Source organism: Pezoporus occidentalis, unplaced genomic scaffold (genome assembly GCF_034315485.1).
Source record: "Pezoporus occidentalis ecotype Australia unplaced genomic scaffold, CSIRO_AGI_Poc_V1 ctg288, whole genome shotgun sequence".
Classification (NCBI taxonomy): domain Eukaryota; kingdom Metazoa; phylum Chordata; class Aves; order Psittaciformes; family Psittacidae; genus Pezoporus; species Pezoporus occidentalis.
The window spans coordinates 235,606-249,560 of NW_026914807.1; the positions used below are offsets into that span (position 1 = coordinate 235,606).

General features: G+C 43.3%; 1 protein-coding gene across 1 annotated transcript in view; it reads left to right on the top strand.

Annotated features, from left to right (window-relative positions):
* MED14 (mediator complex subunit 14) overlaps positions 1-2,734 on the top strand; it is a 37,854-nt gene extending 35,120 nt beyond the window's left edge. The window contains exon 31 of the mRNA XM_062626056.1: positions 2,585-2,734. Coding sequence (XP_062482040.1) covers positions 2,585-2,658 — 74 coding nt within the window. The 3' untranslated portion in view covers positions 2,659-2,734. The remainder of the gene's footprint in view (positions 1-2,584) is intronic.
* Positions 2,735-13,955: the final 11,221 nt, after the last annotated feature.

A 13,955-nucleotide genomic window follows, 5' to 3' on the forward strand; every position in this document is an offset into this window, starting at 1 on the left:
TCCAATAATCCAGTGAACAGATAGAAGTTATGAATCCAGAGGCTGAATTCTATTTCTGTATAATTACTCATCTCGTTGTTATGCAGTAATTTTAACTATGCTTGATGGTTTATTTCGATTGCTAGAACATGAGCAATGTTCATCTCAAGTTGGTGTGGATATGCGTAAATTTCTTAAAATTGTGAAAAGATTTAAATTAACACACATTTTCTGTTTAACATATAGTAGTAGTGTGGGTAAATAGGAGAGAAAGTAGACTTGAGAACATGTGAGCTCACCTGTAGGAGTTCTGTATGTGGTACAGAACTGTTGTTTTTGTATCACTTTTGTGTTGAGATAAGTTAACTAAACTTCAGGTGTTTCATTTGGAAGGTGCTTCCCCACCGAGTTCCCCTGCCGTGGGGAAGGGTAGATACTGGATTTGCTGTTTGTTATTGCACTAAGTTGTGTTTTAAGTAAATCCTCCACAAAATGCTGCAGCATAGGGAGTAATTGCCAAAGCTGCTCTTGAGTAACCCAGTGAGATGTAGTCTGATTGTTATAGAGATCAGGACAGACAATTTTTGTTTGTCACATGTAGTTTGGGATTGTGGTACAGGGAGCAGAGAACAGACAAGGAAAGAAAAGCGTATCTAAAGAGCTTGTGGCCACAAGTGGGACCTTATCCAGGCAAAGAAGAATGTAGCTAACTGAGCAGAAGACTTCTCTAGTAGTCGTTCCTCTGACTTCTAAAAGAAAGAACTAGTCTGTATGGATTTTTTAATTTATTTCCAACACCACCACCCAGCCAAGAGTATCTTCCCTGAGGACACTTGAAATGCATTTTCCTGTGTTCTTACTGTCAAAACTTGTATTATTATATCTGCTAAAAGAGAACAAGATACCTTCTTTTCTTTGCCATTGAAAGAGGATTGGAGACAGCAGATGAATGTAGATAGTTGGGAGACTTCTGTACATGGGAGATCCCAGATGCATATCCTTTCTCTTCTGATGCTATTGTGCTGTACCCAGGATTTTCCTACCTGTGTTAGCTCTTCTGTTGCACTCATTGCGTTTTGCTTGGTTAAGTGAACTTTGCACTGTTTGAGTAAGAAAGGACCAGGGCTTCCCATCATGCACGTATATTACTGGCACTTTCATTGTAACCCGTAATCAGTGTTGCCTCATTTTGGCTGTATCCTTTTTACCTTTCTCTCTTTGTGAGAAAGTATTTTGTATTCAGCTTAATTTTCCTCTTAATAAAATAGTAGTGCCTGAAAAGTAAGTTCTTCTGGAAGAGTTTTCTTTTCAGATCTGTGGGCAAACACATTCTGCTGTGTTTAACAGTAAAACGTTGATTCATTGTGAGTGCACTGGCTTTCTGAGATCACTTTACCTATGCCTCCATGGGAAAAAATATTTTATTTGGGGGAAATAATGATATGGACTGAGATAGAATCAGTGCTCTGAAATAATAGGGTTAAACTTGAGCTGTAAGTCTACAAGCTGTGTTACGCAGTGGACATCAATCTGGTAAGGAAATTAAAATCCCTGCAGATGCTGAAGGTGACCCTTAAGAGAGGAGCTCAAGGGTCTTGTGATGTTTCTTAAAGCACTTCATGACTAAGCATTTTTCATTGTCTGATTTTCAGTGATGCAGTGGATGGTATTTAACCCAGATGTGTAGCTTGGGTATGATAATGACTTGTCCAAAATTATCTTGGGAATCCCTAGTTTGGCAGTTAGGATTAATGCATCCCAACAGGCTCTGCTCCTATCTCTTTGCTCACACTGTTGCTCCTTCAGCAATAAAATTCAGTGTCTCCTCATTGCTGTTTCTTGACCTGTGCAGGAAAAACTCAGCCCACAGTGACCAGGGTATGATAGAAGCTATTAATTGTATTCTCTTACCAGGAAACAGTAGATGAAAGTCACACCTGTCTAATACTTCACCTTTTATTGTTCTAATTAAACCCTCTTGATTCTATTGGTTTTAACTTTTTTAAGCTATTTCAGAATGTCTGTTTTTGTCAAAAAAAATACTGGTATTCAAAACATGAGACAGCTGTGGCTGGGTTTTCCTCTCTGTATTGGATCTCAGCTGTTGGAAACAAAAGTCCATTTGTATTTTATTTTGCATTTGGATGTCAAGGGTAAAGCCAGAATAATTTGGTAGAAAGAAACAGTCTTCTGACTTTTGCCCAGTCTTGGAATTAGAAATGTTTCCAAAACTAGGCTTAGGACAGAAAACATCTTCCAGCTGTTTCAGACTTGAGTCGTTTGAAATGTTTACTTTCTGCTCTTAACCAATACAAATAGGACTTGGAAAAGTGTTTCTTTTTCTTTAGAAGGTGTATGTAATTTTAATTAATAGCATGCAGAAAAATACGGATTGTAGTGCCGCATACGATAAATCCCAGTATAGACTCAATCTGATATTCAAAAGTGATTAAAAGTTAAAAGCTTCTTGCAATTTCATGACCAGCAAGAGCTGTCCTGCTGGGAAAGACGAAGCTATATCCCTTAAAATCATTGCAGATCCTGCTTGTTGGGGTGAAGGCCTGTGTGTGGAGTGATGCTAACCTGTTTCTTTTCCCTGTTCCAGGTGAATGCACAATATTTGCGGCCGTTCGTGATTTGATGGTTAATCTTACGCTGCCCCCTGGTGGGCGTCCGTAGACACTTTTAAAAGAAGGCTGAGAGACAAAACCGCAAAAAAATAATAAAAAATAAAAAATAAAGCCTTCAGTTAAAAGAGGACGTTTTATTTTTTTTTTTTAAGAGCTAACTATAATAAACTGGCAAACTTTCAGGGATGCACTTTCATCAAATGAGTATCACCATGACTTTTGTATAGTGCTGTTGTATAGTGTGTTTTAACAGGAGACACTTCAGACTAGGTAATAGGTTGAAGTATCAGCTTGCTGGTAATAGATTTAATATTCTGTTTTATACTATAAAGATTATGAAAATGCCAAACTTGTTTGTTTTTCTGTTTTTTCTTATGTTTTGGTGTAATAGTCTTTTTTTAAGGCAGGTCTGTCATTTTTGAATACTGTAAAACTGTGACAAACTTTATATTGAAGCTGTATTTTAATATGACTGCTTTGAATCCTTAAACAATTTATTTGGGCTTGTTGTAAACATGTCCCCAAAAAGCAATATTTAATAAACTGGATTAAAAAAATCTTAAATTGGATGTTGTATAATCTTAAACTTTATTCCTCTCTACTTTAGCTACTGGCCAGACCTTCTGTATTCACAATTACCTAGCTGTGTCGGTAGGTGTTTCCACACACATGTGCTGCTAACTTAAACCACAAAACAAAACCTTATTTATTTATTCTGTGGGTTTGATTTGTTCCAAGTCATAGGATGCAGAGATTGTTCATTTTCCTGGTTGTATAAATAACCAGTAATTAGTTAAAACAGTGCTTTGTTTCTTACAGACATAAGGAACTACATATGTTCTATCCCAAAAGGAAAGGTTAGTGGAAGAAAGGACCTTCTTTCATCTGTCGCGGAGTTTGTAGCTGTAGACACCTCTGTGTAGATTCTTATTTGGTTTATTGTAAAGGCAGGTAAGGTAGAGGCTTGAACTGTGTACTATGAAATAGAGGCTGATCCAAAAAAAGCTGATCCAGAGAAGAAATAACCTCACGTATAACTTTTTGAATTGGATGTATGTAGAGAACTTTGTCAGGGATGAATGAAGGCTCTTGTAACTGAGTAAAATCTCCATCCTTAGGAATTACTTGATCATTTATCCATTTGTCCTCATGGATCAGTATTCTCAACTTTTTTATTGTGTTCAAGTTGGTCTCCTGACTTCCTGCTTTCTGCTGTGCTGCCTCTCTCCCTTTGCAGGACTCTGTCGGGTACCTGCTCAGCTGAAGGATGCTTTAAACTAATTTTAAAAGCCTTTTGGTGGATGTATCCTAGCCTGCCTTGTTGGCATTAAGGCTGCCCATTGCCCCTACAGCTGTTGCAGCTCTTCCCTCCTTGTGAATAAATGAACCTCTTTCAAAGCTCTTGCCATTAGAAGGAATCTTTTAGTTGGTGTCCACTGCAGATTTCAGCCTTGAACCTGTGAGTTTGGGTATTGGTACTGTATCACTGCTTCTCTGACCTGTGTGTATCTAACAGGTGCTTATGCAGTTTCTGCTTCTGATATACAAAACCTATCCACTGGAGAGAGAGCCCTAGGACTCTTTTAAATGTTTAATCTTTAACTGCTGCTACTCAGTTGGAAAAATTCTTTATTTCTACCATTTCAGAACTAAACTGATGTTTTAACATCAAGAACTGATACGAGTATATCTGAAAACGTACACCACATCCTAAATAAGTTCCTAAGGAAAATGCTACTAGTAAAAGGAAGCATTTCCCACTGATACTTTCTCCTCTCAAAGAAACAACTGTATGTCATACAAGTGCAGTTTTAAGTTTCATTTTTCATGTGTTCAGGGTAGGTTTCTGGTAGCCAGATGTTATATCCATCTGCTGCGTTGGGACTGTTTCGTAGATTTTCATCATTACAAGAGATTTGGTTCTCCATTTATGTCACTAAGAGTGCCAGAGTGATTCTGCATCCTCTGGTACGTGTAGATTGTTTCTGATAAAACTGCCTGTGGGACAAGAAACATCTAATTACATGGAGGAATATAGCAGTCCTGAACTGATCCGCATATCTGGCATAGCAATATTAGCCAGTGTCAAATGGGAACACAACTGTCTCACTCTCCAAAAATCTCCCCATCTGACAGCAGGGGAATGATGCATTCTGCATTGAAAGAGACAGAAAAGCACTCCCATCCTCTGAAGCTGATTTTGCAGCGGAGTGAGGGACGGAGGGGGCAGCTCAGGGGCTGCAGGCCAGCGTGGGCCCTGCTGTGCTTTCAACACACACCTGTGTGGTGTCGATCCCCCAAAGTGGGGATGGAGCCAGCTTGGCTCGGGGCTGAGAGCTGATGGTGGCATCTCTGATGCTGCTCTGCATGGGATCTCCTACCTTGCTCTTCAAGGTAGACTAAACTAGATTGGTCTATGATGTTTCAGTTGGAAGTGATCTACAACAATCATCTACTCCAACTGCCTGACCAGTTTAGGGCTGACTGGAAGGTAAGGGCATTGTCCAAGTGCTTCTTAAACACTGATGGGCTTGGGGCATCAAGGACCTCTCTAGGAAGCCTGTTCAGTGTTTGACCATGCTGTTAGTGAAGGAATGCTTCCTAATGTCCAGTCTAAACCTCCACTGGTGCAGCTTTGAACCATTCCCATGCATCTTGTCAGTGGATAACAAGGAGAAGAGCTCAGCACCTCCATCTCTCATGTAGCCTCCTCAGGGAGCTGTAGAGAGCAATGAGGTTGCCTCTCAGCCTCCTCTCCTCCAGCTAGAGAAGACTGAAGTTCCCAGCCGCTCCTCACAGGACATTCCTTCCAGCTCTGTCTCTGGCTTTGTTGTCCTTCTCTGGATGCATTCAAGGACCTTCACAGCCTTACCTTGTGGGGCCCGGGACTGCACAAAGTGCCCCAGGTGAGGCTGCACAAGTGCTCAATACAGCGGCATAATCCCCTCTCTTGACTGGTGGGTGATCCTGTGTCTGATGCACCGCAGGATGCGGTTCACCCTCCCTGTCGCCAGGGCACACTGCTGAGTCCTTTTGAGCCTGATACCGACCAGCATCTGCAGCTCCCTTACTGCAGGGCTGCTCTCCAGCCACTTCTCTCCCAGTTCATACTTGTTATCAGGCCTCTGCTCGTGAAGTGCTGTAATGTTGTAGGAATGCACCATGATTTTCATACACAGCTGAGAAGCTGTGGTGTTCATTGTGTACCTCCACAGAAGCAATTCAACAGTACTAAATGACGTTGCACTTATCACGTCCTTGTGCTGTTAAATAAGACCTAACGCTTTAACTTGCTGATCTGTTAAAACACCAGCTAGCAGGACAGACTACATCTTGTTTAATTACATCTATCCTTCACCCTTCTCCCATCAAAAGCTGCAAAGAAAATAAGTGTTTGTATACATGTGGAATCAATGAGCATGTAAAACAAAAGGGGTAAAATGGATGTATGCCTGAACTATTTGGGCAGCCTGCAAAGCTGACTGTTTCCTAGAGATTTAGCTATGTTAAAATAGCTATTTTAATAACATTACTATGTGAGAACTGAAGTGTAACTTCAAATACTGCTGAGACAATGTCTCCCTTTCCCATCCTCCCAAAGTGCTTGTTGAGCCCATCTTAGCCACAAGTCCTGCTTAGCTGTCACCCTCAGTGCCCAGAGGAGAGCTGCCAGCTACCAGCTGAGACCTAACCTGTATTTGAACCCAGCTGTAACCTACCCACCTACTCTGCACTCTTGGGTTCAAGCTTTCCAGTTCAACTCTCAGCGTGTCAGGGTAAGAAGCTGCTCTCCCAGCAGCACACTCCCGGTGGCTGCTGCCATGGAAGAACACCTCCTGTGTACACCGTGTTGCACTGCACCAGCGGCAATGCGGGAGTCAGCTGGGAAGACTGAACCTCAGAGCTTGGCTTTTGCTAAGCAGCTTTTGGGACCCTGCGGCATCCTGCTGTTGGATTTGCTCCTCAGCAGGAATCTCCAGAGGGTGGACTCTCTTTAAGCATGCTTTCCCCTGCTAAATAAAAGTGGACCAAACTCAGGCTTGCTGTGCTGACCTGCAGAGCTGGCAGCTCACAAGCTTCCCAGCCCTGCATGGGACTGCTCTGGCTAGCTCTCAGCAAGCTGAATTTGCTCAGGGTCGGTATGCACATATATGGGTGGGAGCCAGTCAGGGCTGTTTGTCCTAGGGGCCAAGGCCAAGTTCTGCCCTGTTTATGTAGCAGTGTAAATGGAATACCTCACCTTCATGGCACTCCATGTTGAATGGACAGGCATAACTTGCCTTTGTGATAGGTCTGGATGCTTGGAAACATCAAATTCCTTTTGATTTTTGTGGGCTGGAATTTACCTTACTGTTGTGCTGGGTAGTGCCTTTCCTTTCATGGTGTCTTACAAATGGGGACCAGGGCAAGCTTTATAAATAAATTCGTTCTTTTCTATGCTCCATGTGCCTGGGTCTATACATAGTTGGTCAGTCAACTTGAATTCATCTTAGATTTGAAAGCACATTCACTGGTCCTGAAATCAGGTTTGTAAGTTGCTTTCCTCTCTACATTTCTGCATTTGTTTTTCTGTGTTCGTTTTGTTGCAGAAAGGTGTTTTGAAAGAGAAAAGATTGCCCACGCACACCCTGCCTCTTGCTCACTGCACAGTTTGGCACAGTGTGGTACCATCCACATTCAACTCTTACTGAAGAGTCAGGTGCCCAAACAGGGAAAGATTTAAGTCTGAAGGAATCAGCCTTCAAACACACCATTGACTAGGAAACAGCACATTATGGGCATCCTGGGAGAGTTTTATTTCAGTTTGTTTCATTCACTTCAGATGACATGACCTTGAAACATCAGTGGCATTCATGGCCTGGTAGTGAAGCTGGACAGAGAATGCAGCTGAAGCTGAAGGTCACCAATCAGCCCTGTGTGTTTTGTTCTGCAGGTTTACCCAGCTCATGGACAGATGAAGGTTTCTGGACCAGCTTGGTGGCACAGACCTTTTATCTTTAACAGTTGCCTCAGAGACAGCCACCAGCAGAAAGTCACAGAGGTCATCCTCCTGACCAGAGCGTTTCCAGAGTCCTCTTTTCTTCCATAGCATGTAGTGCCATACAGCCCTATAGGGGCAGGGTATTTGTGGGCAGCAGCACTGCTGGGCCCAGAGCGGCTGTGGCCCTGTTGTGACGCTGCTTCTGCTCTTCACCTTCTCCTGGGGGGACTGGAGCCCTCAATGAACTGATGCATTCTGCAGAAAGGAGAGTTTCTTCTTCCTGCTGCCTGAAGGTGTTTGGAAGGGAGACACGAGATTCACTGTGCGCTTTGCAGAAGGTGCCAGAGGTCTGACTGCTTGTACAGCTATAAAAAAGGTAAAACAAGGGGTTCTGCTTTGCATTTAATGAGAAATATAGGGCTGGGCTTCCTGTGTCTCCAAACTGAGATCTGCTGCAGGCAAACATGCTGTAAAATGCTGTTTGTAAACTTGGCAGGCTCCATTTTAAAGTTATGTGCTCTTGCCTAAACTGAGAGTGAAGCTCTTGGAGATCCTCACTGCTCTGAGCTTTGTGGTGCACTACAGAGATTATGTCAGCCACAAAAAGCTGTGAGCATGAGGTGATATTTGTAAGCATCCAAGGAAGAAACTGCCCTTTTTCCATCTTGTTTCTGTGCTCCAGTCCCTTTGGGCACAGTTATGACCACGGTCAGGCAGCAGCTGTTGAATCATGATTTTAGAAGCATCTTGATTCATTCTCCTGCAAGAACAACAAAATCCATCCGGTGACACCTCTCATTCAAAGACCTATATTAAAATAACTGGGAGGAGTGGAGGGAGCTGGAGGAAGGAGTGCAGCACAGACTGGCCCAGGGGTGTTCAGCATCCTGTGGAGAACCTGCCACATGCTGGTTAGAGGGACTGTCCCTGGCTTCTTCCCTCCTTCTGCATGGCTGCTCTTCCAGCTGGAACCTTTCTCAGTGCTGGACCTGGGAATACACAGAGCCTTTTTGAACTCCATAAACACTTTGACTGTGGGAAGGACTTTTTCTTTTTTCTCTTTTCCTTTTCTTCTTCTTTTCTTCTTTTAATAAAAATATGGCTTTGAACACAGGAGGGAAGGAAGATGTGTTTAACCCTTAAGTTTCCAGCTGTTGGAGAGTGCTTAAGATACACATACACACACTCCTTTTACCTTAGGTGAACCCAGCTGCTGGACCTCGCAGCGTTGTTCCAAATTTGGCTGGTTTTGAGTACTTTGATAATGTTTTGCCCAGAGAAATGGGTTCCTTTGTCCCCCACCCCCCCCCACCCCCATAACTCTTCTATTTCATTCTTGCACCCTGAAGTCTTTGGGCAGAAGCTGACATGGAAACCTGGGGAAGAAAAAAGGCTGGGGTTCAGTTGTGAATCACTGCCCACACTGGTAATTTCTGACCTTTAATTTTGGATAGGCACTTACAAGACCTGTGCTGTCAGAACCCCATTTTTCTGCTCTAAATAAGGCTCTGGTTTTCACAGTCCCTGCTATTGTCTGGCTAACAACTTCCTCCAGCCCTCCTCCCTGTGCAGCTCTTGGTTGTTTTCTTCCATAGATCAGGAGTTAAAATAAAGCTTTTAGCAAATGCAGCATTTCTTCCTCCTCCTCCACTCTCCTATTGTCACAGATGACTTGATAGAACAAATCTAATTTTACTTTTTGCAAGTGGGTTTTTGTTGTTGTTGGGTTTTTCTTCTTGTTGTTTTAAACAGTTCTCATAAAGACAGTGGAAATGTTCTTTTAAATGAAGTGTTGATATTTTCTAGGGAAAAATATCTTCCAGACTACTTCTGTCTGTGTTCCGCGTATTTCCCCATAATTTGTAGCAGGCTTTCAATTTCTGTGAGTACTTTTAACCTCATGGCTATTTGGACATACCTGGATCCATAAGAAAATGAAAATGAAAGTTTTCCCCTTTCTCTGTTTAATATATCACAGTTACTTGCTATCTGACTCTGCTGTGTACTCAGTAGGAACATTTTTGCTGTTCCACAGAATCACAGAATCACAGAGTGGTTTGGGTTGAAAGCGACCTTAAAGATCACCTAGCTCAAACCCAAGATTTAGTATTGGAGGAGTTTTCTGCTTCTGTTCTCGTTGTCCGCTTTAAGGAAGATTGCCCAGCCTGTTTGTGGTTCCCTTTCTCCATCCCTCCAAATCCTGACCTTCAGTGCTCCGTCACCAAAATGTGGCATTTCATAGACTGTAACATGAGAACCTTTATTCTAGCATAGATTTGCTTCTGACATGGAAATCTAGTGCTCTCAGCACCAAAAAAAATCCTTCTGGTGTTTCAGTGTTGGACATGGCAGAAATTTTATTGACTCCTTGTTCAAACTCCCATGGAGTATGGAGGTGTGGTCCAGCACGTGTGCGTTGCACAAGCTCCCAGGAATTGCCCTGGTAGTGGTAGTTACCGAGTAGTTAATTTAGGCAGCAGCAACCAGTGACTCCTACACAGTGCAGGCTATGATAGCAACTGGGACTTGTTTTGCTGCTGCCAACAATCTGAGTACTTCAGCAGCTGTGGAATTTGTTAAGAACAAGGTCTGTGGTGTGAAAGTAGCTAAACACAGGGTGGAAAGAAGAAATGAAGGTGATTCCTGTGTGGATGAACTTCTGGGAACTGCTGGGATAACAGAAAAAAAGAAAAAAAAAGGAAACGTTAAAAATAAACAGGAGCAGAGGAGGAACTGAAATGCAGAATGGTTGTTTGGGATATTTAAATCTGGACTGTCTGACACCCTTGTCTTGACAAGGAAGCTGGTCTCATGACAATGATCCCTGCTGCTATTGCGACATGTCCAAGGCTGCTTTCCCAAGTGAGATTCCTGGGATGGAGGGGTTTGTCCGGCAGCTACCTCCTTGCTAGGAGCACAGGAGGCTTTGGCTTTACCCTGAGATGTCAGGGAAGACAGACTTCAAGAACTGCTGCCCTAAAATGACTTTCTAAAGCTTCAGTCTTTGCTTCTCAGCTGGGCGGTGCAGAAGGGAGAGGGCTGTGCTCACCCCCGGCTCCCTAAGTCAGGAAAGGTGACTTTGTCCCTTTTGTCCCTTAACTACTGCTTTTTATCCAGGGAATGGAAGAGTCTGTACTAAAGGGACTGGCAGCCACAGGCTTGGCACACATCCTGTGGCATCAGCAGCTGCCTGCAGGAGATACAGTTTCTTTCAGTTCTGTGCCTGGCCCTGTAACTCCCCCTGTATTCCTTTAAATACAGACTCCTCCATTCCCTTGGATAAAAAAACAGTAGTTAAGGGACACAGGCAAAATTAAAGTGTGCTGCAAAATCAAACCTGTGATGCATTTGCCACTGAGGCCATTATGCTTTGGTGATGCTATTTGTGCCCCAGCATGATTATATTCCTGTTTCGCTTGTGCTTAGTTTTGAGATGCTTATTTCGTTTTTCTGCAAAGGTAGCACACATTAAAGCCGGTTTCTGGTAGTCAGCATCACCTTCGCGATGTCAGTTGTGTGGGCACCATTTTCCTGCAGATGTTTTACTGGGCATCTTTTTGAGTCGATTGAAAACAATCGGTACAGCTGGGCTTATGTATTTTTTCCTCTGTTGTTTTGCTGCAGCAGAGACTAAGAGTGACAGCTATAGGAGCTGAAAGCTGTTTTCCCTTTCCAAGCTGATGCTGTACATTAGTCAAGATTTTGATTGATGAGCTACTGTAGGATGCAGTTGTAGCTCCCATGTAGCTCTGCTGTGTTCCAAATGCTGTAATTGATTACACAGGTATTGTAACAGACTTCTTTTTTATCAATTCCTTGGGTACTTTGACCATGGCATTTTAAGGAAGTACTTCAGATAAGGGGCTTGATCAAGTAGGTAGGCAGCACTGAAGTCTTTGAAGTCATTGACCTTACAGCTACCAGTTAAATTACTATGAATTCCTCTGAGCCATACTGCTTCTATCCCCATTGCCTCATGAAAAGCATATGCTTGCTAGATTAAGGACATGTAAATTTGTCATCATAAATTCATGCACTCGAGCATAATTAAAGTGTAATTTGACTGCCTTTATAAAAACATTTGGGGAAGCCATGAATTTTGTTTCCCTTATGAAGCATTCTAAATATTTTATGATGTGTATTCATGCCAAGAACTTAGCTATGTATTTTTGGTGATGCTGAATGACATCAATGTCACTTTGATTTAGGATTGATTGCCAGAGTCCTTTAGTGTGAACCTGCTCTTCAGCAACAGAAGAATCTCTTTAAACTCTTGAAAGCATGCTGGTGGGTAAGTCCCTGTTTAAGGATGGGATTAATATTCTAAAACCTGTCCTCAATCACTCCCGCGTACTGATGGGGTCTGCATGCCTTGTTGACCTATTCTAGAAAAGAACTGCTGATAATTTTATCACAGAATGGTTTGCATTGGAAGGGACCTTAAAGCTCACCTAGTTTCAATCCCACTGCCACAGGCAGGAACACCTTCCACTAGAGCAGGTTTCTCAAGGCCCCATCCAACCTGGTCTTGAACATTTCCAGGGATGAGGCAGCCACAACTTCCCTGGGCAACTTGTGCCAGTGCCTCACCACCCTCATAGTGAAGGTTTTTTTTCCCTAATACCTAATTTAAATCTACGTTTTTCAGTTAAAGCCATTCCCCCATCTCTTGTCACAGACATCTGTCAGAATCTCTATGGTTTCAGAGCACCACCTATCCATTCCTGGGTTTAGACAGCCTTTCAGCAGATCCATCTCCTGCCTGTTCCTCGGCAGACACCATCTGTAGTGGCTGATTTCCAGCAGCTTAGGTAGGTCAGAGCACTGGAGCAGAGTATTTGGATGCATGGCTTCATGCCATCCATCAGTTTCTGCTCCATTTATTTGAAAGGAATATGGTCACTTGGGCTTTCTGTACCCTGAACCTCCTCACTGGTCAGGCAGGTCACGCTTTACACAAGTCTGAGTAGAAAGAACAGGGCAGCAGTTTCACTACAGTTGCATTTTGCCAGGGCACATGTCTCTGAGCAGTATGGGAAATGTTGCATTATCTGCTAGCGCTCCACATCTCCTGAGACGCTTCCCCCCAGAAACAGAGGGACCTGAATTGTCACTGGACCAGGAGATTGCAGTCATTTACAGCATGACCAAAGAACAGCCTGGGTCTGAGGTCAGAGACCTGCTTTAACCTGTGCTTACAAGCTGTGCCTGGAGAGGGTTTGGCGGCAGCAGTGTCTGCATCTGTAGCGCTGCACAAAGGGAGTTGTTGGAGTCCTCACTCTCTGATCCAGTGACACACCACATACCAGCCCTGCTCCTGCAGGGAAACCACTTCTGTGTATGGTGGCTAGCTTTCACTCAGTTCCACCCTTCACACCGTGAGCTGTAGAAGCCCTTTATCGTTAGGTGCCTTGCAAGCGCAGCTCCTCTGTAGCAACACCTTGTGCTAATGGCAGAAAAGGAGAGGAAATAAACTTCTGGGTTTCCTGCTTATTCCAGTTTCTTTTGTTCTGAGAGATTTGAGATCCTATAGCTCCTCTTCTGCCACCTTTGACCTGACTCCATTTCTGTCCTGCTGTACTTCTGTGGATCCCCTCACCCTCTTCTACAAAGGTGAAAATTCATGAGAATATGGTTTAGTGCCTGCAGAAGAGAAAATGAATAACACAGGACAGTCCTCAACCCTTTCTTGAGCACAAAATTTCTTTTTTTTCTAGAGAATATTTGTAAATTTTAGCTCAAATCCCAGCACTCACTTGCAAGGTTGCTCAACATTTGCATTTCAACACGGTTTCTTCATTTCCACTTCCTTAGACTTGAACGTAACACACATTTCAGATCTGCTTTAGGCTTATCTTGCCTGTTGCAACAACAGTGCACTGGCCAGAACTCTGAAATTTGCCATGCCTGCAGCATGGTGAAGTCTGGACAGTTGAGGCATAGACTAAGCCTGGATTACACCTCCCTTCTGCCAAATTTGGACTTGGGGGGATTACCTAGAAAGACCAGCACACTGACTCTTTTAAAAGCCCTTTATTGTATTTCTTATTTCCTCCTTTCAATCTAAATATCAAAATCAATGCCCAGGCTTCAATTCTGACTCAGAATTCTCTCCTTTTTCACAAATATCAGCACTTCATGAGAACAGCTACCTGGGCTCCAGTTATTCCCCAGTATATATATATACCAGACAATACAGGACTACGGTCTAAAGCAGACCCAACCAAATACTTCTCACCCTTTTTGCCAAGGCCAAGCTCCCCAAGGAAAAGCTCTCCCTGGTGACCAGGTCACCACTCCCTGCAGCAGTTGCATGGCAGATCCTACTGGCAGCACTGTATCAAGCCTTTCCCAGCCTGGCTGAA